Here is a 27,352-nt window from a genome sequence, read left to right as displayed (position 1 = left end):
TTCAGCCCCTCAGCTTCACCATTACCCTCTGTTATACGGCCCTGAACAGCCATAGGTCTTCCGGTCCCCACCTCTGCCCTGGCTTGAGGAGTCCCAGGCTCTACCTCGCCCTTTGTTGACCCCAGTTCCACCTTGGCCCGTCGACCGATCAGCTCTGCTCTGGCTACTTGCTTCTAGGCTCCACCTGGGACTGCTGTCCTGTCAGTTCCTCCAGGCTCCCTCATCCCACTGGCTCTGCCCTAATCAGTCGTGGCTCGATTGGTTCCTCCTCCCCCCAGGCTCCAGCATGGTCCTCACTCTCGTCACCACAGTCCTCTGGCACCTCAACCATTAATTGCCAGAACTCTGCCTTAGTGTCCAGGTCCTTCGATTTAACCAAGTGTCTCTGTCCAACGGACGTTCTCGGCATTACCTCTGTTAGTCGGAGTCAAGTTTCCACCTTGGATCCTCCCTCCATGAGTTCCACCATGGGTCACCTCCATTATGTCTGTCTCCTGGGTCACTCAAGGATCTTGTCGGCCATCTACACCTTCATGGTTCTCCACACTGTGTACTTATTGGATTTATCATTGCCTGTCCTTCACCAGCCTCTTGTCCACCTTCGGGGACACCTCCTCAACAATCTCATGCTGCGAGGTTGTGCCTTCCCAGAGGGGGCATTTTGTCACAATTATGTTCTGCTTTAGTTCTGTCTTTCTTGTGTGTCGTTAGATATAGTTTCACAGTTAGTTTGATTAATTGTTCCTTTTACTTTTTGCCTCATTATTTAGCTTGTTACTGCTGTCTGTTGGTTCGGTTCCTTTGTCTGGTGTTGTCTGTGTTTGTGAATGTTATGGTTGTGTTTTGCTTTCTGCTTTGTATCTAAATGTTTAATTGTTCTCATGTCCACAAGCAAGTTGTAATTATTACTAGTAATATTGGCATGCAGGTAACTAATAAAACATTTGTATTTTTAGTGTTCAAGGGTTAAATGTTGATTTTTTTTCCTAGTTTTATGATTTAATTAATTATAAGCTTTTTATTAACTCACAAACAGTACAGTTCTTACATTGAGGCTAGTTTAAGAAATGCTGGTGTAATGTAATGTGTTTTAAAATGTTGATTATAATAAATTAAATATATTATTCTCTTTGCTTTTTATATTAATATGGTACGTTTAATGCAAGTTAAAAACAAGTTTGATAAATAGTTATCTAAAAGAAGTCTAATTAGTAGTCACAATACATTATCTAATATGAGTAACCTAGATTACGTTACTAACTACATTTTTAAATCATGTAATCTGTAATTAGTAATATTTTACAATTTGATAGTAATCTAGCCAGCACTCATGTGGCAGGTCATGTGACCCGTTAGTAGTGGCTCCTGCCAAGCAGCTAAAGACTGAAGCCCCACATTTTATTTAGAAAACAGGTCTATCAGTGTGATCATGAAGGAACTGTAAATCTGGACACAGTTTTCAGTCCTGCAGCACAAGTGTAGTAATTAGGATGCAGCATTACTGTAGTTTTTTACGGCTATTGTGCTGCTTCTCTGTAACTTGTGTTCTTTGAGTGTTTGTCTGAGACTGACATCTAGTAGACATTTCATGCTTTACAGTCTCACAGACACGCCTATTTTACACACGTCACTAAAACACGGAACCAGGAAAAGGAGTTCAGGGAAAGAGAAACTGAAGTGTAGTTGAGTTGTTGTGTGTTTGTGTCTCTGTATTCATGCAGTAAAATGGCAGAAGCCAGATTTTCTCAGGATGAGTTGATGTGTCCAGTGTGTCTGGATCTCCTGAAGGATCCAGTGAGCATCCAGTGTGGACACAGTTACTGTAAGAGCTGTATTACAGGCTGCTGGGATCAGGAGGATCAGATGAGAGTCTACAGCTGCCCTCAGTGCAGACAGATCTTCAGTCCAAGACCTGCTTTAGGAAAAAACACCATGCTGGCTGAACTGGTGGAGAAACTGAAGAAGACCAAACTTCCTGCTGACTGTGACGCTGGAGCTGGAGATGTTCAGTGTGACGTCTGTACTGGAAGAAAATACAAAGCCGTCAAGTCCTGTCTGATGTGTCTGAACTCCTACTGTCAGAATCACCTTGAACAACATGAGAGTTTCTTTAAAGGAAAGAGACACAACTTGATTGATGCCACTGGACGACTGCAGGAGATGATCTGCCAGAAACATGAGAAGGTTTTGGAGGTTTTCTGTTGCACTGACCAGAAATGTATTTGTGTGCTGTGTATGGATGACCATAAAAACCACAACACTGTATCAGCTGCAGCACAGAGGACAGAGAAACAGGTATTTAAAACTAGCTCTTACACTTGTGACACAAGCTTTAATCTTCATGTTAATTCATATACAATGATTGTTAGTAAGTAAGCTTTCAACTGCATTTACTGGACTTATCTGTTCACATGATGATTTAGTGCCAGTAGTTTTCTGTGATATTCACTGTCATCTGTTTGTCCTGCAGAAGCAGCTGAAGGAGACGCAGAAGACGTTCCAGCAGAGAATCCAGCAGAGAGAGAAAGATGTTCAGCAGCTGAGAGAGACTGTGGAGTCTCATAAGGTGAGTCTGGAGAAGAAGAGAAGTTTGTCTCAGTCTCAGTTCAGACTCTCTTGACTCTTTCAGTCCCACTGAAGCCTGAATCACTGTGTGTCCTAACAGCGCTCTGCACAGACAGCAGTGGAGGACAGTGAGAGGATCTTTACTGAGCTCATCCGCTCCATTGAGAGAAGCCGCTCTGAGCTGATACGGCTGATCAGAGATCAGGAAAAGACTGCAGTGAGTCGAGCTGAAGAACGACTGGAGCGACTGGAGCAGGAGATCAATGATCTGAGGAGGAGAGACGATGAGCTGGAGCAGCTTTCACACACACAGGATCACATCCAGTTCCTGCAGGTAACAGAGATCTAGAAGAACAGGATCATAGTCAAAATACTATGATTAAAATATCAAAATAAAATCTGCTGCAAAATAATGTGGTGGTTGCTTGATTTTGCAATACATTCTCCAATCAAAGATTTTCTAAATCAAAATGTAATTTTTTGTTTTCTGTAGAGTTTCCAGTCTCTCTCAGCACCTCCTGAATCTACAGATGTAAATGATGATCCCTTCAGTTCTGTCTTCTCTTTTAATGGCCTGACAGAATCTGCCCATCAGCTGAGAGACAAACTGGAGGATTTCTGCAAAGAGGAGCTGAAGAAGATCTCAGACAGAGGTAAAGTCCTGGAGATTCATCTGCTCTCAGAAAAGAGTCCATCATCATCTCATATCATGGAGAACATCATATTAGAATTGCCTTAGGAATGAAAGCAGGATCATGAGAATCACACTGTTCATGTCTGTTGATTTCCACAGTCACATCCACCAACATTGTTCCCAGGACCAGGAAGGACTTCCTACAATGTAAGTCAGTCAGAAAACAAGCAGAAAAACTCACTGAGTGTGTTCATGTTCTTCCTGTAGAAGGTGAAAGAAGAGTTTTCTAATTGATGATGTAAATGATGATTTGCACAGGATATCTGGTCATCTGTACTGAGACACTGATGATACACTGAACATAAAGAGTTCAGCTACATGAAAATATCAAACAGATTCATAATTCCTGATTCTGATGTGTTTAATCTCCATCAGATTCCCATCAACTCACTCTGGATCTGAACACAGTGTATAAACAGCTCCGTCTGTCTGAGAGCAACAGAGTGATTACAAACACTGGCTCAGTCCAGCCGTATCCTGATCATCCAGACAGATTTGACTATTGGTGGCAGCTGTTGTGTAGAGAGAGTGTGTGTGGACGCTGTTACTGGGAGCTGGAGTGGAGTGGAAATTATGTGTATATATCAGTGTCATATAAGAGCATCAGCAGGAAGGGATCAGGTAATAAGTGTTTGTTAGGATGTAATAATCAGTCCTGGAGTTTGTACTGCAATCCCTCCAAATACTTATTTGGACACAATAACAAATGGACTGATCTCCCTGTAAAGCCCATCAGCAGTAGAATAGGAGTGTATGTGGATCACAGTGCAGGAACTCTGTCCTTCTACAGCGTCTCTGACACAATGAGCCTCATCCACACAGTCCAGACCACATTCACTCAGCCACTCTATCCTGGGTTTATGGTTTCTGTTGGATCATCAGTGAAACTGTGTTGATGAATCAATAAACTGATGAAAATATGATAATTTCGCAAATAGCAGGTTTCAAACAGAGATGTTTGATTTTTTAATAAGAAATTAATAGTTAATAGGAATTATTTTGATGTCTAGTGTGCACAAAAATTGTGATGAAAAATTGTGAATCGTGATTAAAAAAGAAAAATCATGAATCGATTTTTAATTGAATAGTGACCCCAAAAATCATTTGAATCAAATGAGGTACAAAAGATTCCCACCCCTAGTCGACATGGTTATGTTTTAGAAATATTGCTTTGGACATTCCTTGAACTTTTAAGTGTTGAAAAAAATATGTGACACTGGACCACAAAACCAGTCATAATGGTCAATTTTTATGAAATAGACATTTATACATTATAATTTTTCAACTTATTTATGATTTGTTACAATATGACAATATTTGGCCGAGATACAACTATTTGAAAATCTGACAATTTGGAAATCTGGGGGTGCAGAAAAATCTAAGTATTGAGAAAATCGCCTTTAAAGTTGTCCAAATGAAATTCTTTAGCAATTAGCAATGCATATTACTAATAAATTTTTTTGATATATTCACGGAAGGAAATTTTCAAAATATCTTCATGGAACATGATCTTAATATCCTTATGATTTTTGGCATAAAAGAAAAATCATTTTGACCCATACAATGTATTGTTGGCTATTGCTACAAATATACCTGTGATATTTATGACTAGTTTTGTGGTCCAGCGTCACATATGGACTGTTTTGTCTGAGGAATATCTCTTTTAACAGTCTTTTTTAGAATATTATGGACTGTAGTTTTGAGAAGCTGTTGGACTCCTGATCTCCAAAAAAAAGATGGACTGTTGTTGTCTTTGTTGTTTTTGCACTTTGAGACATTTATGGACTGTTCTTTTTCATAAACTGTTGCTTTGATATAAAAAGTGAACTATCATGTTCGGGACAATCATGGGCTGTTAAAATGCTGAACAGGTACAGGAACTCTGGCACAAAAAAAAAAAAATAATTTTGTTAAACACAAAAGGAACAGTAAGACTCTTGTGTTGAAAGAGAATGGTAATGTCGAGACAACATTCATTTTTGTAGGGGAGTGTGTGGTAGATTAAAATGGTAGTTAAGAAATGACATAATACAATCCAAGAAGGAACATGATTAAAAAGAGTTCTTAAAATGCTTAAAACAGTTTGTTCAAATAATATAAATAGAAAGTTAGTTTCCATGTTTTCTTGTGGATCTGTGATCTATTAGTCAAACTAAGGTATGTTGGTGATTGATTAGTTTCGCCTGATGATGCACTGGGGGAAATTTGGCGGGTTTTCTCAATCTGCAAAAAGTTTCAATAGAGAGTACACCGCTGGAGCTTCGTCTCATATTAATATTTTCCGCCTTTTCAGGTATGAGGGTTGACGTTTGGTATAAAGGTTATAATAGGTTAATGCATAATGTTTCTAGTGGCTATATTCATGTGTTTTATGTGTTTAAATGAGAGAGCGTTGGTAAGAGAAAGTGTAGCGAATGTTTAATGTGTAATGTGTAAATGTTTATTTGTGCCTGAAATGTGTTAATATTGGGAGAACAATGGAAATTACATAGAAGAAATAGATGTGAGACAGATACATGTGTATTGAGAAATGTTTGAGTGTGTATATATGAGAAATAAGTAATTGAAGAAAGGACAATAATTTAACAAGTGCATGTTTATTTACATAAGAGAAATGCTTTGATTATTTCAAGTGTAATAGTTGATAGTTAAGCATTTTTACAATTAGTCTTGGTACAGTATGAAACTGTAATAATTCTGGACCCTTAAAGAAACCTTGTAACTTGCATTGACATCTAGTAGACATGCTTCATGCATACAGACTCAGACACGCCTGTTTTACACACATCACTTAAACACAGAACCAGGAAACAGAAATCACATCTTAAAGGAAAAAAAAGCAAAAGTGTATTTGAGCTGTTGTGTGTTTGTGTCTCTGTATTCATGCAGTACAATGGCAGAAGCCAGATTTTCTCAGGATGAGTTCAAATGTCCAGTGTGTCTGGATCTCCTGAAGGATCCAGTGAGCATCCAGTGTGGACACAGTTACTGTAAGAGCTGTATTACAAGCTGCTGGGATCAGGAGGATCAGATGAGAGTCTACAGCTGCCCTCAGTGCAGACAGACCTTCAGTCTAAGACCTGCTTTAGCTACGAACATCATGCTGGCTGAACTGGTGGAGAAACTGAAGAAGACCAAACTTCCTGCTGACTGTGACGCTGGTGCTGGAGATGTTCAGTGTGACGTCTGTCCTGGAAGAAAATACAAAGCCGTCAAGTCCTGTCTGATGTGTCTGAACTCTTACTGTCAGAATCACCTTGAGCAACATGAGAGTTGGTTTAAAGGAAAGAGACACAATTTGACTGATGCCACTGGACGACTGCAGGAGATGATCTGCCAGAAACATGAGAAGCTCCTTGAGGTTTTCTGTTGCACTGACCAGAAATGTATTTGTGTGCTGTGTACAATTATTCAACATAAAAACCACGACACTGTATCAGCTGCAGCACAGAGGACAGAGAAACAGGTATTTAAAACTAGACACTGATGAAATATTGCCAAACAATTCTTATGCTTAATGATAATTAATGTGCAATGATTGTAACCGATTCTCTCCTATCCTCGGCAGTTTCACAAGTTTGAACCTACAGCCTCTAGTTTTCGGTTAAGTGAACTTTAGGTAATAAAGATCTAGAAGAACAGGATCATAGTAGACTTACAAATGACTTTAAAGGGATAGTTCGAGCATTTAAGACATGAAGTTGTATTCAATCCTTATCAGCACTATAGTGTATACACACTGCGTTCACCTCCCTGGTCAGAGTTCTGGCCACTGGAAGTTTTTCAAGAAAGTAGTCACGGTTAGTTTCCGGGGCCTCAAAACTGTGCGTTTTTACGTGAAAAAAATATATGCGTTTCAAAGCTTGATTAATTTACATCACAAAAAACACTCCTGACAAAAATCATACCTCAGTTTTAATCGGCACTATATTCTTTCCGTTTCCATCAATCCGCGCTGCTGTCAGTTCGCACGTTCCGATCAGCTGTTCCATAGTGTTTACACACTCGAATGACAACGACGTAAAAATTAGAAAATTAACAATGGTGCGAACTTGTAAATTCCCAGGTTGTGACCACAAGAATGTGCAGGGATCGCCGTTCAGATTCCATCGTTTTCCTGTTTCTGATATAGTTATGAGACAGCTTTGGCTGGTTGCCATCAGCTACTCTGCGGGAGCTAAAATATCCAGTATCAAGGATTTTCGTGTGTGCAGTGCTCACTTCAGCGAAGACGATTACATCCCCAACCAAGGAGGAAAAATCAAAAAACGGATTTTAAAGAGTTCTGCTGTACCAGTACCACGGGTAAGCTCTATTTACTAACTTTATGTCGCATACGGTTTATTTTGAAGCTAACGTCGGTTTTTAGGCTAACGTTACACTGAGAATATTCTAACCGGGGCAGTGATAGCATCGACAATAATCGACTGTCTATGTGGTGAGAAAATCGGCAAATGTCATAACTAATGAATTTAATTGAATCTATATAACACAACAAAATATGATTATTTGCTATATTTGTTATTGTCTGTAACTATGCGGAACGTGTGTCGGTATCATCGTGTTTATAAGTGTGCTAGAAGTCACATACAGGTAGGTCTAAACCAGGTATCTCCAACTCCGGTCATCGTGAGCTACATTCCTGCAGCTCGATGTTTTCCTATGACAGGACACCTTTCTCAAATGAGACATTCTGTACAAGCCTGCTAATTACCCGTTGATTTGAGTCAGGTGTGTGTTGCATCAGAGAAAAACTAAAACCAGCAAGACAGTAGCTCACGAGGACTGGAGATACCATGTCTAAACTGTAGAGTAAACAATCTGATGTTTAGACTCCTGTGGAAATCACGTGAAACGAGGTCTAACATAAAAACAGAGTAGCCGACGGCAACCAGCCAAAGCTGTCTCATAACTATATCAGAAACAGGAAAACGATGGAATCTGAACGGCGATCCCTGCACATTCTTGTGGTCACAACCTGGGAATTTACAAGTTCGCACCATTGTTAATTTTTACTTTTTACGTCGTTGTCATTCGAGTGTGTAAACACTATGGAACAGCTGATCGGAACGTGCGAACTGACAGCAGCGCGGATTGATGGAGTGCTCTTTTTTCTGGAAGATATATTTAGCTGTCAAACACCACTTGTGCCACCAACAGTTCCAAACTTTACTAACATTGAAGTTTTTTTATACATATAAATCACTTGTATAAGCAGTGTCCCTGTGTGGAGCTGATGAGTTTTGATTTCTGTTTTCTGTAGAATTTCCAGTCTCTCTCAGCACCTCCTGAATCTACAGATGTAAATGATGATCCATGCAGTTCTGTCTTCTCTTTTGATGATCTAAGAGAATCTGTCCATCAGCTGAGAGACAAACTGGAGGATTTCTGCAAAGAGGAGCTGAAGAAGATCTCAGACAGAGGTAAAGTCCTGGAGATGCATCTGCTCTCAGAAACGAGTCCATCATCATCATATTAGAAATGTCTAAGGAATGGATGCAGGATCATGAGAATCACACTGTTCATGTCTGTTGATTTCCACAGTCACATTCACCAACATTGTTCCCAGGACCAGGAATGACTTCCTACAATGTAAGTCAGTAAGAAAACAAGCAGAAAAACTCACTGAGTGTGTTCATGTTCTTCCTGTAGTGAAAAGAAAGAAGAGTTTTCTAATTGATGATGTAAATGATGAATTGCACAGGATATCTGGTCATCTGTACTGAGACACTGATGATACACTGAACATGAAGAGTTCAGCTTCATGAAAAGACCAAACAGATTCATAATTCCTGATTCTGATGTGTTTTATCTCCATCAGATTCCCATCAGCTCACTCTGGATCTGAACACAGCATATAAACACCTCCATCTGTCTGAGAGCAACGGTGTGATTACACACACTGACACAGTCCAGTCGTATCCTGATCATCCAGACAGATTTGACTATTGCTGGCAGGTGTTGTGTAGAGAGAGTGTATGTGGACGCTGTTACTGGGAGCTGGAGTGGAGTGGAGGTCTTGGTGTGTCTATATCAGTGTCATATAAGAGCATCAGCAGGAGGGGATCAGCTTATGATTGTTCTTTTGGATGTAATGATCAGTCCTGGAGTTTGTACTGCTTACCCTCCAATTGCTCATTCAGACACAATCAGATATGGACTGATCTCCCTGTAAAGTCCGTCAGCAGTAGAATAGGAGTGTATGTGGATCACAGTGCAGGAACTCTGTCCTTCTACAGCGTCTCTGACACAATGAGCCTCATCCACACAGTCCAGACCACATTCACTCAGCCACTCTATCCTGGGTTTACTGTTTTTTATGGATCATCAGTGAAACTGTGTTGATGATTTAGAATAGATTGATGAGAGATTGTACCCATAATGCTTTGAGCTGCATTATGGGTTATAGATTTATTTATAACCCATATGTTATAGATTTTCTCGGTTATAGATTTTCTTTTATTTGTGTGTATGGAAGTGTGTGTGTCAGCTACTTAACGCCCAGAGAGAGGCCACTCACCAGCAATCAACCAAATCTAACACATGATTTAACATTTGTCCCCTAAAAGAAACAGAATGCCTTGCTGAGTTCAATGGAAAAAAAAACAGGTTAGTCGCAAATAAAACAGCTGTTTATCACCTGCTCCACTCACATTCGTTTCTACATTGGCAGGAATGCTTTACCTAAACAGTTCATGTTTAGATAATAAAATATATTTATGATAATCACACAAAAGGTGTTTATTTAGCATAGTAAAGCCTCTCCTTCATTGACATCCATTAAAAAAACAATGGCCTCTTGTCTCCATCCCTGCGTGCCGCCAAAGCTACAGTGTCAGCATTAGTCATTACACTTTTTTTGGCTAAAGGTTGCAGGCTTGCATTCCATTGAATGGTTGGGACTCAGAGGACTGGCCTTCCAACAAGCTGTCAGGTCCTTGTTAGAAGCTGCTGAGCAAAGCAGCAATTGGCTCTGGCTGAAACGTAAGGATCCCAGTTGGCCTGCAAAATGACCAATAGGGCTAAAACAGAGGGAGGTGCACCTGGGTAGCCAGGTGTCACTGTTGAGCTTTTGGGATGTTTTGTGAGCCTATCAACGAAACCCACCTAAAGACCCCAATGAAGTAATTACCCTTACTTCCGCTCAAGATTCCAAGAAAATGTTGATTATTTTAAGGGATCGTGATATTGTCTTATACACTCAACTGTCATTTAGTTTTATAAAACAGTCAGTTAAATGTTCTAGTGTTCAACTGTTGATTATTTTGAATTTATATGAAGTGTTGATTATTTTTATTTTAAATTTTTTATGATTTATTATTAGCCTTTTGTCAATTTAACAAACTGACTGCATTATTACATCAATATGTTACGTTTAATGCTTAATTGAAAAAAAAGTTTTAAAAAGTAATTTAAAAAAGGGATCTAAAATTGACCTAAAACGTAGTCAGGAAAAATAAACTAAATTAGTAAACTATATTACATTACTAACTACAGATTTCATCATATAATCTGTAATCAATGACAGACTACAGTTTGTTAGTAATCTACCCAGCACTGCCTAACAGTGGTCATTACTGCCCTTTTTTAAGGGTGTTCTTTGTAACTTCTCTGTAACTCATAATCTTTGAGTGTTTGTCTGAGACTGACATCTAGCAGAGGTTTCATGCTTTACAGGTTCACAGACATGCCTGTTTTACACACGTCACTCAAACACAGAACCAGGAAACACATGACCTTCAGGAAATAGAAACTAAAGTGTATTTGAGCTGTTGTGTGTTTGTGTCTCTGTATTCATGCAGTAAAATGGCAGAAGCCAGATTTTCTCAGGATGAGTTGATGTGTTCAGTGTGTCTGGATCTCCTGAAGTATCCAGTGAGCATCCAGTGTGGACACAGTTACTGTAAGATCTGTATTACAGATTTTTGGGATCAGGAGGATCAGATGAGAGTCTACAGCTGCCCTCAGTGCAGACAGACCTTCAGTCCAAGACCTGCTTTAGGAAAAAACACCATATTGGCTGAACTGGCGGAGAGACTGAAGAAGACCAAACTTCCTGCTGACTGTGACGCTGGAGCTGGAGATGTTCAGTGTGACGTCTGTACTGGAACAGAACACAAAGCTGTCAAGTCCTGTCTGGTGTGTCAGGAATCTTACTGTCAAACTCATTTTGACCGTCATGAGGAATTTCATTCACGTAAGCCACACAAAGTGATCAATGCCACTGGACGACTGCAGGAGATGATCTGCCAGAAACATGAGAAGCTCCTTGAGGTTTTCTGTCGCACTGACCAGAAATGTATTTGTGTGCTGTGTATGGATGAACATAAAAACCACGACACTGTATCAGCTGCAGCACAGAGGACAGAGAAACAGGTATTTAAAACTACAGTCATAAAATATTGCTAAAGACTCATGATTATTAAAGATTCATGATAATTCATGTATGATGATTGTAACTGATCATCACTTCTGAAGTTTGAGATAGGCTGATCATCTGAGATAGGTTACCTTTAAACTGCCTCACCCTATTTACTGGATTCATCTGTTCACATGATGATTTAGTGCCAGTCATTTTCTATAATATTTACTGTCATCTGCTGCAGAAGCAGCTGAAGGAGACACAGAAGACGTTCCAGCAGAGAATCCAGCAGAAAGAGAAAGATGTTCAGCAGCTGAGAGAGACTGTGGAGTCTCATAAGGTGAGTCTGGAGAAGAAGAGAAATTTGTCTCAGTCTCAGTTCAGACTCTCTTGTCTCTTTCAGTCCCACTGAAGCCTGAATCACTGTGTGTCCTAACAGCGCTCTGCACAGACAGCAGTGGAGGACAGTGAGAGGATCTTTACTGAGCTCATCCGCTCCATTGAGAGAAGCCGCTCTGAGCTGATACGGCTGATCAGAGATCAGGAAAAGACTGCAGTGAGTCGAGCTGAAGAACGACTGGAGCGACTGGAGCAGGAGATCAATGATCTGAGGAGGAGAGACACTGAGCTGGAGCAGCTTTCACACACACAGGATCACATCCAGTTCCTGCAGGTAACAGAGATCTAGAAGAACAGGATCATAGTGGACTTGAGCCAGATCCTGCTGTGACACGAGACTCACAGAGAAACATTTCATGAGTGTCTTATTATATAATCATCAGTCAGACTCTCATCTGATCATCTTGTTTTCAAAGAGAAACCGCATACAAATGGCTTTAAGCTCTGTAATATCTTTCAGGAATCATTTCTCTTTCCTCTTACTTGAAAATATTAAATAATATGACCTTGCCCATCACTCAAATGTCTCTCATGTCAGAACAATTTACTTACACTTTTAATCACTTGTATATGCAATGTCCTCGTGTGGAGCTGATGAGTTTTGATTTCTGTTTTCTGTAGAGTTTCCAGTCTCTCTCAGCACCTCCTGAATCTACTGACGTAAATGGCGATCTCTTAAGTTCTCGTTTCTCTTATGATGGCCTGAGAGAGTCTGTCCATCAGCTGAGAGACAAACTGGAGGATTTCTGCAAAGAGGAGCTCAAGAAGATCTCAGACAGAGGTAAAGTCCTGGAGATACATCTGCTCTGCTGATTCATAATAGAAATGTATTGGAAATGGATGCAGGATCATGAGAATCACACTGTTCATGTCTGTTGATTTCCACAGTCTCATTCACCAGGATCAGAAACAGCCTCCTACAATGTAAGTCAGTAAGAAAACAAAGCAGAAAACTCACTGAGTTCACGTTCTTCCTGTAGAAAGAAAAAACAGTTTTCTAATTGATGTAAATGATGATTTGCGCAGGATATCTGGTCATCTGTGCTGAGACACTGATGATACACTGAACATGAAGAGTTCAGCTACATGTAAAGATCAAACAGATTCATAATTCCTGATTCTGATGTGTTTTATCTCCATCAGATTCCCATCAGCTCACTCTGGATCTGAACACAGTGAATAAACACATCCGTCTGTCTGAGAGCAACAGAGTGATTACACACACTGAAACAGTCCAGTCGTATCCTGATCATCCAGACAGATTTGACTATTGGCCTCAGGTGTTGTGTAGAGAGAGTGTGTGTGGACGCTGTTACTGGGAGCTGGAGTATAGTGCTGGTATATCAGGTAGTGTGGATATATCAGTGTCATATAAGAGCATCAGCAGGAAGGGACGGGGTGATGAGTGTGTGTTTGGACGTAGTGATCAGTCCTGGTGTTTGTACTGCACTCCTTCCAGATACCAATTTGGACACAAAAACATATGGACTGTTCTCCCTGTAGAGTCCATCAGCAGTAGAATAGGAGTGTATGTGGATCACAGTGCAGGAACTCTGTCCTTCTACAGCGTCTCTGACACAATGAGTCTCATCCACACAGTCCAGACCACATTCACTCAGCCGCTCTATCCTGGGTTTTGGGTTAGGTCTGGATCATCAGTGAAACTGTTTTGATGAGTCAGAATAGTCTGGTGAGAGATTCTACCCATAATGCTTTGAGCTGCATGATAAATCAGGAACAGTGAAATGTTATAGAATCTCTTCTTTTCTCTTCATGACATTAATACTGCAGCTGAACTTCTGTCACTGAACATGTACATAACATGTCAGACACATAACATGTCTGAATAAATGTGTGTAATAAATCCTCATATAGACAGTAGGATCATTGTGTCTGTGAGCAATGTCTTTATAATAAATTTGAATGGTATGACAATTAGAGATTAGACTGTATAGAAATTGAAATCTACAAGTAACGATAACAAACTGATGGACTGTTTTATTTTAGAAGTATTGCTTTGGACATTCCGTAGACTTTTAAATGTTGAAAAAAAGGGAGTATGTGACCCTGGACCACAAAACCAGTCATAAGAGTCAACTGTGAAAGCTGAATAAATAAGCTTTTTGCAATGGTGTATGGTTTGTTAGGATACAACTATTTGATACAACTATTTGAAATTTGGAATCTGAGGTTGCAAAAAAATCTAAATATTGAGAAAATTGCTTTTACAGTTGTCCAAATAAAGTTCTTACCAATGCGTATTACTAATCAAAAATTCAGTTTTGATATATTTACGGTAGGAAATTTACTTAATATCCGATCATTTTCACCAACAGGCTATTGCTACAAATACACTCGTGGTTGTATTTGTAGTTGGTTTAGTGATCCATAAGATAATAAAATATATTTATGATAATCACACAAAAGGTGTTTATTTAGCATAGTAAAGCCTCTCCCTCCATTGACATCCATAAAAAAAAGGCCTAAGGTCTCCATCCATGTGTGCCGCCAAAGCTGCAGTGTCAGCATTAGTCTTTACACTTTTTTGGCTAAAGGTTGCAGGCTTGCATTCCATTGGCTTTGAACCTGCTTGGCAGACTCACAGACACTCCTGTTTTACACACGTCACTCAAACACAGAAACAGGAAACAGGAATCACATGAGTTCAGGGAAAGAGAAACTGAAGTGTAGTTGAGCTGTCGTGTGTTTGTCTCTGTATTCATTCAGTCAAATGGCAGAAGCCAGATTTTCTCAGGATGAGTTGACATGTCCAGTGTGTCTGGATCTCCTGAAGGATCCAGTGAGCATCCAGTGTGGACACAGTTACTGTAAGAGCTGTATTACAAGCTGCTGGGATCAGGAGGATCAGATGAGAGTCTACAGCTGCCCTCAGTGCAGACAGACCTTCAGTCCAAGACCTGCTTTAGGAAAAAACACCATGCTGGCTGAACTGGTGGAGAAACTGAAGAAGACCAAACTTCCTGCTGACTGTGACGCTGGAGCTGGAGATGTTCAGTGTGACGTCTGTACTGGAAGAAAATACAAAGCCGTCAAGTCCTGTCTGGTGTGTCTGAACTCCTACTGTCAGAATCACCTTGAGCAACATGAGAGTTTCTTTAAAGGAAAGAGACACAACTTGATTGATGCCACTGGACGACTGCAGGAGATGATCTGCCAGAAACATGAGAAGGTTCTGGAGGTTTTCTGTCGTACAGACCAGAAATGTATATGTATGCTGTGTACAATGGATGAACATAAAAACCACGACACTGTATCAGCTGCAGCACAGAGGACAGAAAAACAGGTATTTAAAACTAGAGCTTACACTTGTAGTGTGAAACAAGCTTTAATCTTCATGTTAATTCATGTACAATGATTGTAACTGATCATCACCTCTGGAGTTTGAACCTACAGTCACTAGTAATCAGATAACCTTTAAACTGCCTCACCTTGCATTTATTGCATTCATCTGTTTACATGATGATTTAGTGCCAGCAGTTTTCTGTGACATTTACTGTCATCCGTTTGTCCTGCAGAAGCAGCTGAAGGAGATGCAAAAGTCATTCCAGCAGAGAATCCAGCAGAGAGAGAAAGATGTTCAGCAGCTGAGAGAGACTGTGGAGTCTCATAAGGTGAGTCTGGAGAAGAAGAGAAGTTTGTCTCAGTCTCAGTTCAGACTCTCTTGTCTCTTTCAGTCCCACTGAAGCCTGAATCACTGTGTGTCCTAACAGCGCTCTGCACAGACAGCAGTGGAGGACAGTGAGAGGATCTTTACTGAGCTCATCCGCTCCATTGAGAGAAGCCGCTCTGAGCTGATACGGCTGATCAGAGATCAGGAAAAGACTGCAGTGAGTCGAGCTGAAGAACGACTGGAGCGACTGGAGCAGGAGATCAATGATCTGAGGAGGAGAGACGATGAGCTGGAGCAGCTTTCACACACACAGGATCACATCCAGTTCCTGCAGGTAACAGAGATCTAGAAGAACAGGATCATAGTCAAAATACTATGATTAAAATATCAAAATAAAATCTGCTGCAAAATAATGTGGTGGTTGCTTGATTTTGCAATACATTCTCCAATCAAAGATTTGCAAAATCAAAATGTAATTTTTTGTTTTCTGTAGAGTTTCCAGTCTCTCTCAGCACCTCCTGAATCTACAGATGTAAATGATGATCCCTTCAGTTCTGTCTTCTCTTTCGATGGCCTGAAAGAATCTGTCCATCAGCTGAGAGACAAACTGGAGGATTTCTGCAAAGAGCAGCTCAAGAAGATCTCAGACAGAGGTAAAGTCCTGGAGATTCATCTGCTCTCAGAAACGAGTCCATCATCATCTCATATCATGGACAACATCATATTAGAAATGTCTTAGGAATGAAAGCAGGATCATGAGAATCACACTGTTCATGTCTGTTGATTTCCACAGTCACATCCACCAACATTGTTCCCAGGACCAGGAAGGACTTCCTACAATGTAAGTCAGTCAGAAAACAAGCAGAAAAACTCACTGAGTGTGTTCATGTTCTTCCTGTAGAAGGTGAAAGAAGAGTTTTCTAATTGATGATGTAAATGATGATTTGCACAGGATATCTGGTCATCTGTACTGAGACACTGATGATACACTGAACATAAAGAGTTCAGCTACATGAAAATATCAAACAGATTCATAATTCCTGATTCTGATGTGTTTAATCTCCATCAGATTCCCATCAGCTCACTCTGGATCTGAACACAGTGTATAAACAGCTCCGTCTGTCTGAGAGCAACAGAGTGATTACAAACACTGGCTCAGTCCAGTCATATCCTGATCATCCAGACAGATTTGACTATTGGTGGCAGCTGTTGTGTAGAGAGAGTGTGTGTGGACGCTGTTACTGGGAGCTGGAGTGGAGTGGAAATTATGTGTATATATCAGTGTCATATAAGAGCATCAGCAGGAAGGGATCAGGTAATAAGTGTTTGTTAGGATGTAATAATCAGTCCTGGAGTTTGTACTGCAATCCCTCCAAATACTTATTTGGACACAATAACAAATGGACTGATCTCCCTGTAAAGCCCATCAGCAGTAGAATAGGAGTGTATGTGGATCACAGTGCAGGAACTCTGTCCTTCTACAGCGTCTCTGACACAATGAGCCTCATCCACACAGTCCAGACCACATTCACTCAGCCACTCTATCCTGGGTTTATGGTTTCTGTTGGATCATCAGTGAAACTGTGTTGAATCAATAAACTGATGAAAATATGATAATTTCGCAAATAGCAGGTTTCAAACAGAGATGTTTGATTTTTGATTTGATAAGAAATTAATAGTTAATAGGAATTATTTTGATGTCTAGTGTGCACAAAAAATGTGATGAAAAATTATGAATCGTGATTAAAAAAGAAAAATCATGAATCGATTTTTAATTGAATAGTGACCCCAAAAATCATTTGAATCAAATGAGGTACAAAAGATTCCCACCCCTAGTCGACATGGTTATGTTTTAGAAATATTGCTTTGGACATTCCTTGAACTTTTAAATGTTGACAAAAATATGTGACCCTGGACCACAAAACCAGTCATAATGGTCAATTTTTATGAAAAATTTTTGTAGGGCATTTATACATTATAATTTTTCAACTTATTTATGATTTGTTACAATATGACAATATTTGGCCGAGATACAACTATTTGAAAATCTGACAATTTGGAAATCTGGGGGTGCAAAAAATCTAAATATTGAGAAAATCGCCTTTAATGTTGTCCAAATGAAATTCTTTAGCAATTAGCAATGCATATTACTAATAAAAGAATTTGATATATTCACGGAAGGAAATTTTCAAAATATCTTCATGGAACATGATCTTAATATCCTAATGATTTTTGGCAGAAAAGAAAAATCATTTTGACCCATACAATGTATTGTTGGCTATTTCTACAAATATACCTGTGATATTTATGACTAGTTTTGTGGTCCAGCGTCACATATGGACTGTTTTGTCTGATGAATATCTCTTTTAACAGTCTTTTTTAGAATATTATGGACTGTAGTTTTGAGAAGCTGTTGGACTCCTGATCTCCAAAAAAAAGATGGACTGTTGTTGTCTTTGTTGTTTTTGCACTTTGAGACATTTATGGACTGTTCTTTTTCATAAACTGTTGCTTTGATATAAAAAGTGAACTATCATGTTCGGGACAATCATGGGCTGTTAAAATGCTGAACAGGTACAGGAACTCTGGCACAAAAAAAAAATAATAATTTTGTTAAACACAAAAGGAACAGTAAGACTCTTGTGTTGAAAGAGAATGGTAATGTCGAGACAACATTCATTTTTGTAGGGGAGTGTGTGGTAGATTAAAATGGTAGTTAAGAAATGACATAATACAATCCAAGAAGGAACATGATTAAAAAGAGTTCTTAAAATGCTTAAAACAGTTTGTTCAAATAATATAAATAGAAAGTTAGTTTCCATGTTTTCTTGTGGATCTGTGATCTATTAGTCAAACTAAGGTATGTTGGTGATTGATTAGTTTCGCCTGATGATGCACTGGGGGAAATTTGGCGGGTTTTCTCAATCTGCAAAAAGTTTCAATAGAGAGTACACCGCTGGAGCTTCGTCTCATATTAATATTTTCCGCCTTTTCAGGTATGAGGGTTGACGTTTGGTATAAAGGTTATAATAGGTTAATGCATAATGTTTCTAGTGGCTATATTCATGTGTTTTATGTGTTTAAATGAGAGAGCGTTGGTAAGAGAAAGTGTAGCGAATGTTTAATGTGTAATGTGTAAATGTTTATTTGTGCCTGAAATGTGTTAATATTGGGAGAACAATGGAAATTACATAGAAGAAATAGATGTGAGACAGATACATGTGTATTGAGAAATGTTTGAGTGTGTATATATGAGAAATAAGTAATTGAAGAAAGGACAATAATTTAACAAGTGCATGTTTATTTACATAAGAGAAATGCTTTGATTATTTCAAGTGTAATAGTTGATAGTTAAGCATTTTTACAATTAGTCTTGGTACAGTATGAAACTGTAATAATTCTGGACCCTTAAAGAAACCTTGTAACTTGCATTGACATCTAGTAGACATGCTTCATGCATACAGACTCAGACACGCCTGTTTTACACACATCACTTAAACACAGAACCAGGAAACAGAAATCACATCTTAAAGGAAAAAAAAGCAAAAGTGTATTTGAGCTGTTGTGTGTTTGTGTCTCTGTATTCATGCAGTAAAATGGCAGAAGCCAGATTTTCTCAGGATGAGTTCAAATGTCCAGTGTGTCTGGATCTCCTGAAGGATCCAGTGAGCATCCAGTGTGGACACAGTTACTGTAAGAACTGTATTACAAGCTGCTGGGATCAGGAGGATCAGATGAGAGTCTACAGCTGCCCTCAGTGCAGACAGACCTTCAGTCCAAGACCTACTTTAGCTACGAACATCATGCTGGCTGAACTGGTGGAGAAACTGAAGAAGACCAAACTTCCTGCTGACTGTGACGCTGGTGCTGGAGATGTTCAGTGTGACGTCTGTACTGGAAGAAAATACAAAGCCGTCAAGTCCTGTCTGATGTGTCTGAACTCTTACTGTCAGAATCACCTTGAGCAACATGAGAGTTGGTTTAAAGGAAAGAGACACAATTTGACTGATGCCACTGGACGACTGCAGGAGATGATCTGCCAGAAACATGAGAAGCTACTTGAGGTTTTCTGTTGCACTGACCAGAAATGTATTTGTGTGCTGTGTACAATTATTCAACATAAAAACCACGACACTGTATCAGCTGCAGCACAGAGGACAGAGAAACAGGTATTTAAAACTAGACACTGATGAAATATTGCCAAACAATTCTTATGCTTAATGATAATTAATGTGCAATGATTGTAACCGATTCTCTCCTATCCTCGGCAGTTTCACAAGTTTGAACCTACAGCCTCTAGTTTTCGGTTAAGTGAACTTTAGGTAATAAAGATCTAGAAGAACAGGATCATAGTAGACTTACAAATGACTTTAAAGGGATAGTTCGAGCATTTAAGACATGAAGTTGTATTCAATCCTTATCAGCACTATAGTGTATACACACTGCGTTCACCTCCCTGGTCAGAGTTCTGGCCGCTGGAAGTTTTTCAAGAAAGTAGTCACGGTTAGTTTCCGGGGCCTCAAAACTGTGCGTTTTTACGTGAAAAAAATATATGCGTTTCAAAGCTTGATTAATTTACATCACAAAAAACACTCCTGACAAAAATCATACCTCAGTTTTAATCGGCACTATATTCTTTCCGTTTCCATCAATACGCGCTGCTGTCAGTTCGCACGTTCAGATCAGCTGTTCCACAGTGTTTACACACTCGAATGACAACGACGTAAAAATTAGAAAATTAACAATGGTGCGAACTTGTAAATTCCCAGGTTGTGACCACAAGAATGTGCAGGGATCGCCGTTCAGATTCCATCGTTTTCCTGTTTCTGATATAGTTATGAGACAGCTTTGGCTGGTTGCCATCAGCTACTCTGCGGGAGCTAATATATCCAGTATCAAGGATTTTCGTGTGTGCAGTGCTCACTTCAGCGAAGACGATTACATCCCCAACCAAGGAGGAAAAATCAAAAAACGGATTTTAAAGAGTTCTGCTGTACCAGTACCACGGGTAAGCTCTATTTACAAACTTTATGTCGCATACGGTTTATTTTGAAGCTAACGTCGGTTTTTAGGCTACACTGAGAATATTCTAACCGGGGCAGTGATAGCATCGACAATAATCGACTGTCTAAGCCTTCTGTACAAGCCTGCTAATTACCCGTTGATTTGAGTCAGGTGTGTTGCATCAGAGAAAAACTAAAACCAGCAAGACAGTAGCTCACGAGGACTGGAGATACCATGTCTAAACTGTAGAGTAAACAATCTGATGTTTAGACTCCTGTGGAAATCACGTGAAACGAGGTCTAACATAAAAACAGAGTAGCCGACGGCAACCAGCCAAAGCTGTCTCATAACTATATCAGAAACAGGAAAACGATGGAATCTGAACGGCGATCCCTGCACATTCTTGTGGTCACAACCTGGGAATTTACAAGTTCGCACCATTGTTAATTTTCTACTTTTTACGTCGTTGTCATTCGAGTGTGTAAACACTATGGAACAGCTGATCGGAACGTGCGAACTGACAGCAGCGCGGATTGATGGAGTGCTCTTTTTTCTGGAAGATATATTTAGCTGTCAAACACCACTTGTGCCACCAACAGTTCCAAACTTTACTAACATTGAAGTTTTTTTATACATATAAATCACTTGTATAAGCAGTGTCCCTGTGTGGAGCTGATGAGTTTTGATTTCTGTTTTCTGTAGAATTTCCAGTCTCTCTCAGCACCTCCTGAATCTACAGATGTAAATGATGATCCATGCAGTTCTGTCTTCTCTTTTGATGATCTAAGAGAATCTGTCCATCAGCTGAGAGACAAACTGGAGGATTTCTGCAAAGAGGAGCTGAAGAAGATCTCAGACAGAGGTAAAGTCCTGGAGATGCATCTGCTCTCAGAAACGAGTCCATCATCATCATATTAGAAATGTCTAAGGAATGGATGCAGGATCATGAGAATCACACTGTTCATGTCTGTTGATTTCCACAGTCACATTCACCAACATTGTTCCCAGGACCAGGAATGACTTCCTACAATGTAAGTCAGTAAGAAAACAAGCAGAAAAACTCACTGAGTGTGTTCATGTTCTTCCTGTAGTGAAAAGAAAGAAGAGTTTTCTAATTGATGATGTAAATGATGAATTGCACAGGATATCTGGTCATCTGTACTGAGACACTGATGATACACTGAACATGAAGAGTTCAGCTACATGAAAAGACCAAACAGATTCATAATTCCTGATTCTGATGTGTTTTATCTCCATCAGATTCCCATCAGCTCACTCTGGATCTGAACACAGCATATAAACACCTCCATCTGTCTGAGAGCAACGGTGTGATTACACATACTGACACAGTCCAGCCCTATCCTGATCATCCAGACAGATTTGACTATTGCTGGCAGGTGTTGTGTAGAGAGAGTGTATGTGGACGCTGTTACTGGGAGCTGGAGTGGAGTGGAGGTCTTGGTGTGTCTATATCAGTGTCATATAAGAGCATCAGCAGGAGGGGATCAGCTTATGAATGTTCTTTTGGATGTAATGATCAGTCCTGGAGTTTGTACTGCTTAACCTCCAATTGCTCATTCAGACACAATCAGATATGGACTGATCTCCCTGTAGAGTCCGTCAGCAGTAGAATAGGAGTGTATGTGGATCACAGTGCAGGAACTCTGTCCTTCTACAGCGTCTCTGACACAATGAGCCTCATCCACACAGTCCAGACCACATTCACTCAGCCGCTCTATCCTGGGTTTACTGTTTTTTATGGATCATCAGTGAAACTGTGTTGATGATTTAGAATAGATTGATGAGAGATTCTACCCATAATGCTTTGAGCTGCATTATGGGTTATAGATTTATATATAACCCATATGTTATAGATTTTCCCGGTTATAGATTTTCTTTTGTTTGTGTGTATGGAAGTGTGTGTGTCAGCTACTTAATGCACAGAGAGAGGCCACTCACCTGCAACCAACCAACTCTAACACATGATTTAACATTCGTCCCCTAAAAGAAACAGAATGCCTTGCTGAGTTAAATGGAGAAAAACAGGTTAGTTGCAAAAAAACGAAACAAAAAAACAGCTGTTTATCGCCTGCTCCACTCACATTTGTTTCTACATTGGCAGGAATGCTTTACCTAAACAGTTCATGTTTAGATAATAAAATATATTTATGATAATCACACAAAAGGTGTTTATTTAGCATAGTAAAGCCTCTCCTTCATTGACATCCATTAAAAAAACAATGGCCTCTTGTCTCCATCCCTGCGTGCCGCCAAAGCTGCAGTGTCAGCATTAGTCATTACACTTTTTTTGGCTAAAGGTTGCAGGCTTGCATTCCATTGAATGGTTGGGACTCAGAGGACAGGCCTTCCAACAAGCTGTTAGGTCCTTGTTAGAAGCTGCTGAGCAGAGCAGCAATTGGCTCTGGCTGAAACGGAAGGATCCCAGTTGGCCTGCAAAATGACCAATAGGGCTAAAACAGAGGGAGGTGCACCTGGGTAGCCAGGTGTCACTGTTGAGCTTTTGGGATGTTTTGTGAGCCTAACAACGAAACCCACCTAAAGACCCCAATGAAGTAATTACCCTTACTTCCGCTCAAGATTCCAAGAAAATGTTGATTATTTTAACGGATCGTGATATTGTCTTATACACTCAACTGTCATTTAGTTTTATAAAACAGTCAGTTAAATGTTCTAGTGTTCAACTGTTAAGTGTTGATTATTTTTATTTTACATTTTTATGATTTATTATTAGCCTTTTGTCAATTTAACAAACTGACTGCATTATTACATCAATATGTTACGTTTAATGCTTAATTGAAAAAAGTTTTGAAAAGTAATTTAAAAAAGGGATCTAAAATTGACCTAAAACGTAGTCAGGAAAAATAAACTAAATTAGTAAACTATATTACATTACTAACTACAGATTTCATCATATAATCTGTAATCAATGACAGACTACAGTTTGTTAGTAATCTACCCAGCCCTGCCTAACAGTGGTCATTACTGCCCTTTTTTAAGGCTGTTCTTTGTAACTTTTCTGTAACTCATAATCTTTGAGTGTTTGTCTGAGACTGACATCTAGCAGAGGTTTCATGCTTTACAGGTTCACAGACACGCCTGTTTTACACTCGTCACTCAAACACAGAACCAGGAAACACATGACCTTCAGGAAGTAGAAACTAAAGTGTGGTTGAGCTGTTGTGTGTTCGTGTCTCTGTATTCATGCAGTAAAATGGCAGAAGCCAGATTTTCCCAGGATGAGTTCAAATGTCCAGTGTGTCTGGATCTCCTGAAGGATCCAGTGAGCATCCAGTGTGGACACAGTTACTGTAAGAGCTGTATTACAGACTTCTGGAATAAGGAGGATCAGATGAGAGTCTACAGCTGCCCTCAGTGCAGACAGACCTTCAGTCCAAGACCTGCTTTAGGAAAAAACACCATACTGGCTGAACTGGTGGAGAAACTGAAGATGACCAAACTTCCTGCTGACTGTGACGCTGGAGCTGGAGATGTTCAGTGTGACGTCTGTACTGGAACAGAACACAAAGCTGTCAAGTCCTGTCTGGTGTGTCAGGAATCTTACTGTCAAACTCATTTTGACTGTCATGAGGAGTTTCATTCACGTAAGCCACACAAAGTGATCAATGCCACTGGACGACTGCAGGAGATGATCTGCCAGAAACATGAGAAGCTCCTTGAGGTTTTCTGTCGCACTGACCAGAAATGTATTTGTGTGCTGTGTATGGATGAACATAAAAACCACGACACTGTATCAGCTGCAGCACAGAGGACAGAGAAACAGGTATTTAAAACTACAGTCATAAAATATTGCTAAAGACTCATGATTATTAAAGATTCATGATAATTCATGTATGATGATTATAACTGATCATCACTTCTGAAGTTTGAGATAGGTAACCTTTAAACTGCCTCACCCTATTTACTGGATTCATCTGTTCACATGATGATTTAATGCCAGTAATTTTCTATAATATTTACTGTCATCTGCTGCAGAAGCAGCTGAAGGAGACGTTCCAGCAGAGAATCCAGCAGAGAGAGAAACATGTTCAGCAGCTGAGAGAGACTGTGGAGTCTCATAAGGTGAGTCTGGAGAAGAAGAGAAGTTTGTCTCAGTTCAGACTCTTTTGTCTCTTTCAGTCCCACTGAAGCCTGAATCACTGTGTGTCCTAACAGCGCTCTGCACAGACAGCAGTGGAGGACAGTGAGAGGATCTTTACTGAGCTCATCCGCTCCATTGAGAGAAGCCGCTCTGAGCTGATACGGCTGATCAGAGATCAGGAAAAGACTGCAGTGAGTCGAGCTGAAGAACGACTGGAGCGACTGGAGCAGGAGATCAATGATCTGAGGAGGAGAGACGCTGAGCTGGAGCAGCTTTCACACACACAGGATCACATCCAGTTCCTGCAGGTAACAGAGATCTAGAAGAACAGGATCATAGTGGACTTGAGCCGGATACTGCTGTGACAGGAGACTCACAGAGAAACATTTCATGAGTGTCTTATTATATAATCATCAGTCAGACTCTCATCTGATCATCTTGTTTTCAAAGAGAAACCGCATACAAATGGCTTTAAGCTCTGTAATATCTTTCAGGAATCATTTCTCTTTCCTCTTACTTGAAAATATTAAATAATATGACCTTGCCCATCACTCAAATTTCTCTCATGTCAGAACAATTTACTTACACTTTTAATCACTTGTATATGCAATGTCCTCGTGTGGAGCTGATGAGTTTTGATTTCTGTTTTCTGTAGAGTTTCCAGTCTCTCTCAGCACCTCCTGAATCTACAGACGTAAATGGCGATCCCTTAAGTTCTCGTTTCTCTTATGATGGCCTGAGAGAGTCTGTCCATCAGCTGAGAGACAAACTGGAGGATTTCTGCAAAGAGGAGCTCAAGAAGATCTCAGACAGAGGTAAAGTCCTGGAGATACATCTGCTCTGCTGATTCATAATAGAAATGTATTGGAAATGGATGCAGGATCATGAGAATCACACTGTTCATGTCTGTTGATTTCCACAGTCTCATTCACCAGGATCAGAAACAGCCTCCTACAATGTAAGTCAGTAAGAAAACAAAGCAGAAAACTCACTGAGTTCACGTTCTTCCTGTAGAAAGAAAAAACAGTTTTCTAATTGATGATGTAAATGATGATTTGCACAGGATATCTGGTCATCTGTACTGAGACACTGATGATACACTGAACATGAAGAGTTCAGCTACATGTAAAGATCAAACAGATTCATAATTCCTGATTCTGATGTGTTTTATCTCCATCAGATTCCCATCAGCTCACTCTGGATCTGAACACAGTGAATAAACACATCCGTCTGTCTGAGAGCAACAGAGTGATGACTTACACTGAAACAGTCCAGTCGTATCCTGATAATCCAGACAGATTTGACTATTGGCCTCAGGTTTTGTGTAGAGAGAGTGTGTGTGGACGCTGTTACTGGGAGCTGGAGTATAGTGCTGGTATATCAGGTAGTGTGGATATATCAGTGTCATATAAGAGCATCAGCAGGAGGGGACAGGGTGATGAGTGTGTGTTTGGACGTAATGATCAGTCCTGGTGTTTGTACTGCACTCCTTCCAGATACCAATTTGGACACAAAAACATATGGACTGTTCTCCCTGTAGAGTCCATCAGCAGTAGAATAGGAGTGTATGTGGATCACAGTGCAGGAACTCTGTCCTTCTACAGCGTCTCTGACACAATGAGCCTCATCCACACAGTCCAGACCACATTCACTCAGCCGCTCTATCCTGGGTTTTGGGTTAGGTCTGGATCATCAGTGAAACTATTTTGATGAGTCAGAATAGTCTGGTGAGAGATTCTACCCATAATGCTTTGAGCTGCATGATAAATCAGGAACAGTGAAATGTTATAGAATCTCTTCTTTTCTCTTCATGACATTAATACTGCAGCTGAACTTCTGTCACTGAACATGTACATAACAAGTCAGACACATAACATGTCTGAATAAATGTGTGTAATAAATCCTCATATAGACAGTAGGATCATTGTGTCTGTGAGCAATGTCTTTATAATAAATTTGAATGGTATGACAATTAGAGATTAGACTGTATAGAAATTGAAATCTACAAGTAACGATAACAAACTGATGGACTGTTTTATTTTAGAAGTATTGCTTTGGACATTCCGTAGACTTTTAAATGTTGAAAAAAAGGGAGTATGTGACCCTGGACCACAAAACCAGTCATAAGAGTCAACTGTGAAAGCTGAATAAATAAGCTTTTTGCAATGGTGTATGGTTTGTTAGGATACAACTATTTGATACAACTATTTGAAATTTGGAATCTGAGGTTGCAAAAAAATCTAAATATTGAGAAAATTGCTTTTACAGTTGTCCAAATAAAGTTCTTACCAATGCGTATTACTAATCAAAAATTCAGTTTTGATATATTTACGGTAGGAAATTTACTTAATATCCGATCATTTTCACCAACAGGCTATTGCTACAAATACACTCGTGGTTGTATTTGTAGTTGGTTTAGTGATCCATAAGATAATAAAATATATTTATGATAATCACACAAAAGGTGTTTATTTAGCATAGTAAAGCCTCTCCCTCCATTGACATCCATAAAAAAAAGGCCTAAGGTCTCCATCCATGTGTGCCGCCAAAGCTGCAGTGTCAGCATTAGTCTTTACA

At 39.8% G+C, this 27,352-nt stretch overlaps 4 protein-coding genes across 4 annotated transcripts; all 4 read left to right on the top strand.

Moving 5' to 3' along the window:
• Positions 1-1,672: 1,672 nt before the first annotated feature.
• On the top strand, positions 1,673-19,041 carry LOC141300387 (tripartite motif-containing protein 16-like). The gene is made up of 10 exons (XM_073830659.1): positions 1,673-2,016; positions 2,474-2,566; positions 2,666-2,893; positions 3,068-3,218; positions 14,717-15,324; positions 15,557-15,652; positions 15,752-15,985; positions 16,145-16,304; positions 16,445-16,492; positions 16,721-19,041. The coding sequence occupies exons 1-10, from the start codon at positions 1,726-1,728 to the stop codon at positions 17,239-17,241; spliced, it is 2,430 nt and encodes an 809-aa protein (XP_073686760.1). The 5' UTR covers positions 1,673-1,725; the 3' UTR covers positions 17,242-19,041.
• Positions 6,153-13,891, top strand: LOC141300197 (E3 ubiquitin/ISG15 ligase TRIM25-like). Its single transcript, XM_073830532.1, has 6 exons — positions 6,153-6,296; positions 11,198-11,635; positions 11,866-11,961; positions 12,061-12,294; positions 12,642-12,828; positions 13,164-13,891. Exons 1-6 carry the CDS (start codon positions 6,153-6,155, stop codon positions 13,691-13,693), a joined length of 1,629 nt encoding a protein of 542 aa, XP_073686633.1. The 3' UTR covers positions 13,694-13,891.
• A 344-nt stretch (positions 19,042-19,385) lies between the features above and the next one.
• On the top strand, positions 19,386-23,605 carry LOC141300386 (tripartite motif-containing protein 16-like). Its single transcript, XM_073830658.1, has 4 exons — positions 19,386-19,820; positions 21,367-21,517; positions 21,639-21,686; positions 21,916-23,605. The coding sequence occupies exons 1-4, from the start codon at positions 19,386-19,388 to the stop codon at positions 22,437-22,439; spliced, it is 1,158 nt and encodes a 385-aa protein (XP_073686759.1). The 3' UTR covers positions 22,440-23,605.
• A 240-nt stretch (positions 23,606-23,845) lies between these two features.
• LOC141300385 (E3 ubiquitin/ISG15 ligase TRIM25-like) lies at positions 23,846-27,220 on the top strand. The gene is made up of 5 exons (XM_073830657.1): positions 23,846-24,457; positions 24,670-24,756; positions 25,431-25,590; positions 25,698-25,733; positions 25,956-27,220. Exons 1-5 carry the CDS (start codon positions 23,888-23,890, stop codon positions 26,483-26,485), a joined length of 1,383 nt encoding a protein of 460 aa, XP_073686758.1. The 5' UTR covers positions 23,846-23,887; the 3' UTR covers positions 26,486-27,220.
• Positions 27,221-27,352: the final 132 nt, after the last annotated feature.

The sequence above is a fragment of the Garra rufa genome, chromosome 24 (genome assembly GCF_049309525.1).
Source record: "Garra rufa chromosome 24, GarRuf1.0, whole genome shotgun sequence".
Taxonomy (NCBI): Eukaryota; Metazoa; Chordata; class Actinopteri; order Cypriniformes; family Cyprinidae; genus Garra; species Garra rufa.
Note: the sequence above shows the minus strand (reverse complement) of the source record. Positions and strands in the feature narration are given on the sequence as shown.

What these genes read in the sequence shown, in the direction of transcription:
- LOC141300385 (XM_073830657.1), top strand. Translation starts at nt 23,888, where the DNA reads ATGGCAGAAGCCAGATTTTCCCAGGATGAGTTCAAATGTCCAGTGTGT. An exon ending in CAAGAAGATCTCAGACAGAG is followed by an intron (nt 25,591 to 25,697) that starts GTAAAGTCCTGG and finishes TGATTTCCACAG; the next exon opens with TCTCATTCACCAGGATCAGA. An exon ending in CAGAAACAGCCTCCTACAAT is followed by an intron (nt 25,734 to 25,955) that starts GTAAGTCAGTAA and finishes TATCTCCATCAG; the next exon opens with ATTCCCATCAGCTCACTCTG.
- LOC141300197 (XM_073830532.1), top strand. Translation starts at nt 6,153, where the DNA reads ATGGCAGAAGCCAGATTTTCTCAGGATGAGTTCAAATGTCCAGTGTGT. An exon ending in CACAGAGGACAGAGAAACAG is followed by an intron (nt 11,636 to 11,865) that starts GTATTTAAAACT and finishes CATCTGCTGCAG; the next exon opens with AAGCAGCTGAAGGAGACACA. An exon ending in ATCACATCCAGTTCCTGCAG is followed by an intron (nt 12,295 to 12,641) that starts GTAACAGAGATC and finishes TGTTTTCTGTAG; the next exon opens with AGTTTCCAGTCTCTCTCAGC.
- LOC141300386 (XM_073830658.1), top strand. Translation starts at nt 19,386, where the DNA reads ATGAGAGTCTACAGCTGCCCTCAGTGCAGACAGACCTTCAGTCCAAGA. An exon ending in CACAGAGGACAGAGAAACAG is followed by an intron (nt 19,821 to 21,366) that starts GTATTTAAAACT and finishes TAGAATTTCCAG; the next exon opens with TCTCTCTCAGCACCTCCTGA. An exon ending in GAAGAAGATCTCAGACAGAG is followed by an intron (nt 21,518 to 21,638) that starts GTAAAGTCCTGG and finishes TGATTTCCACAG; the next exon opens with TCACATTCACCAACATTGTT.
- LOC141300387 (XM_073830659.1), top strand. Translation starts at nt 1,726, where the DNA reads ATGGCAGAAGCCAGATTTTCTCAGGATGAGTTGATGTGTCCAGTGTGT. An exon ending in CACAGAGGACAGAAAAACAG is followed by an intron (nt 15,325 to 15,556) that starts GTATTTAAAACT and finishes TTTGTCCTGCAG; the next exon opens with AAGCAGCTGAAGGAGATGCA. An exon ending in CAAGAAGATCTCAGACAGAG is followed by an intron (nt 16,305 to 16,444) that starts GTAAAGTCCTGG and finishes TGATTTCCACAG; the next exon opens with TCACATCCACCAACATTGTT.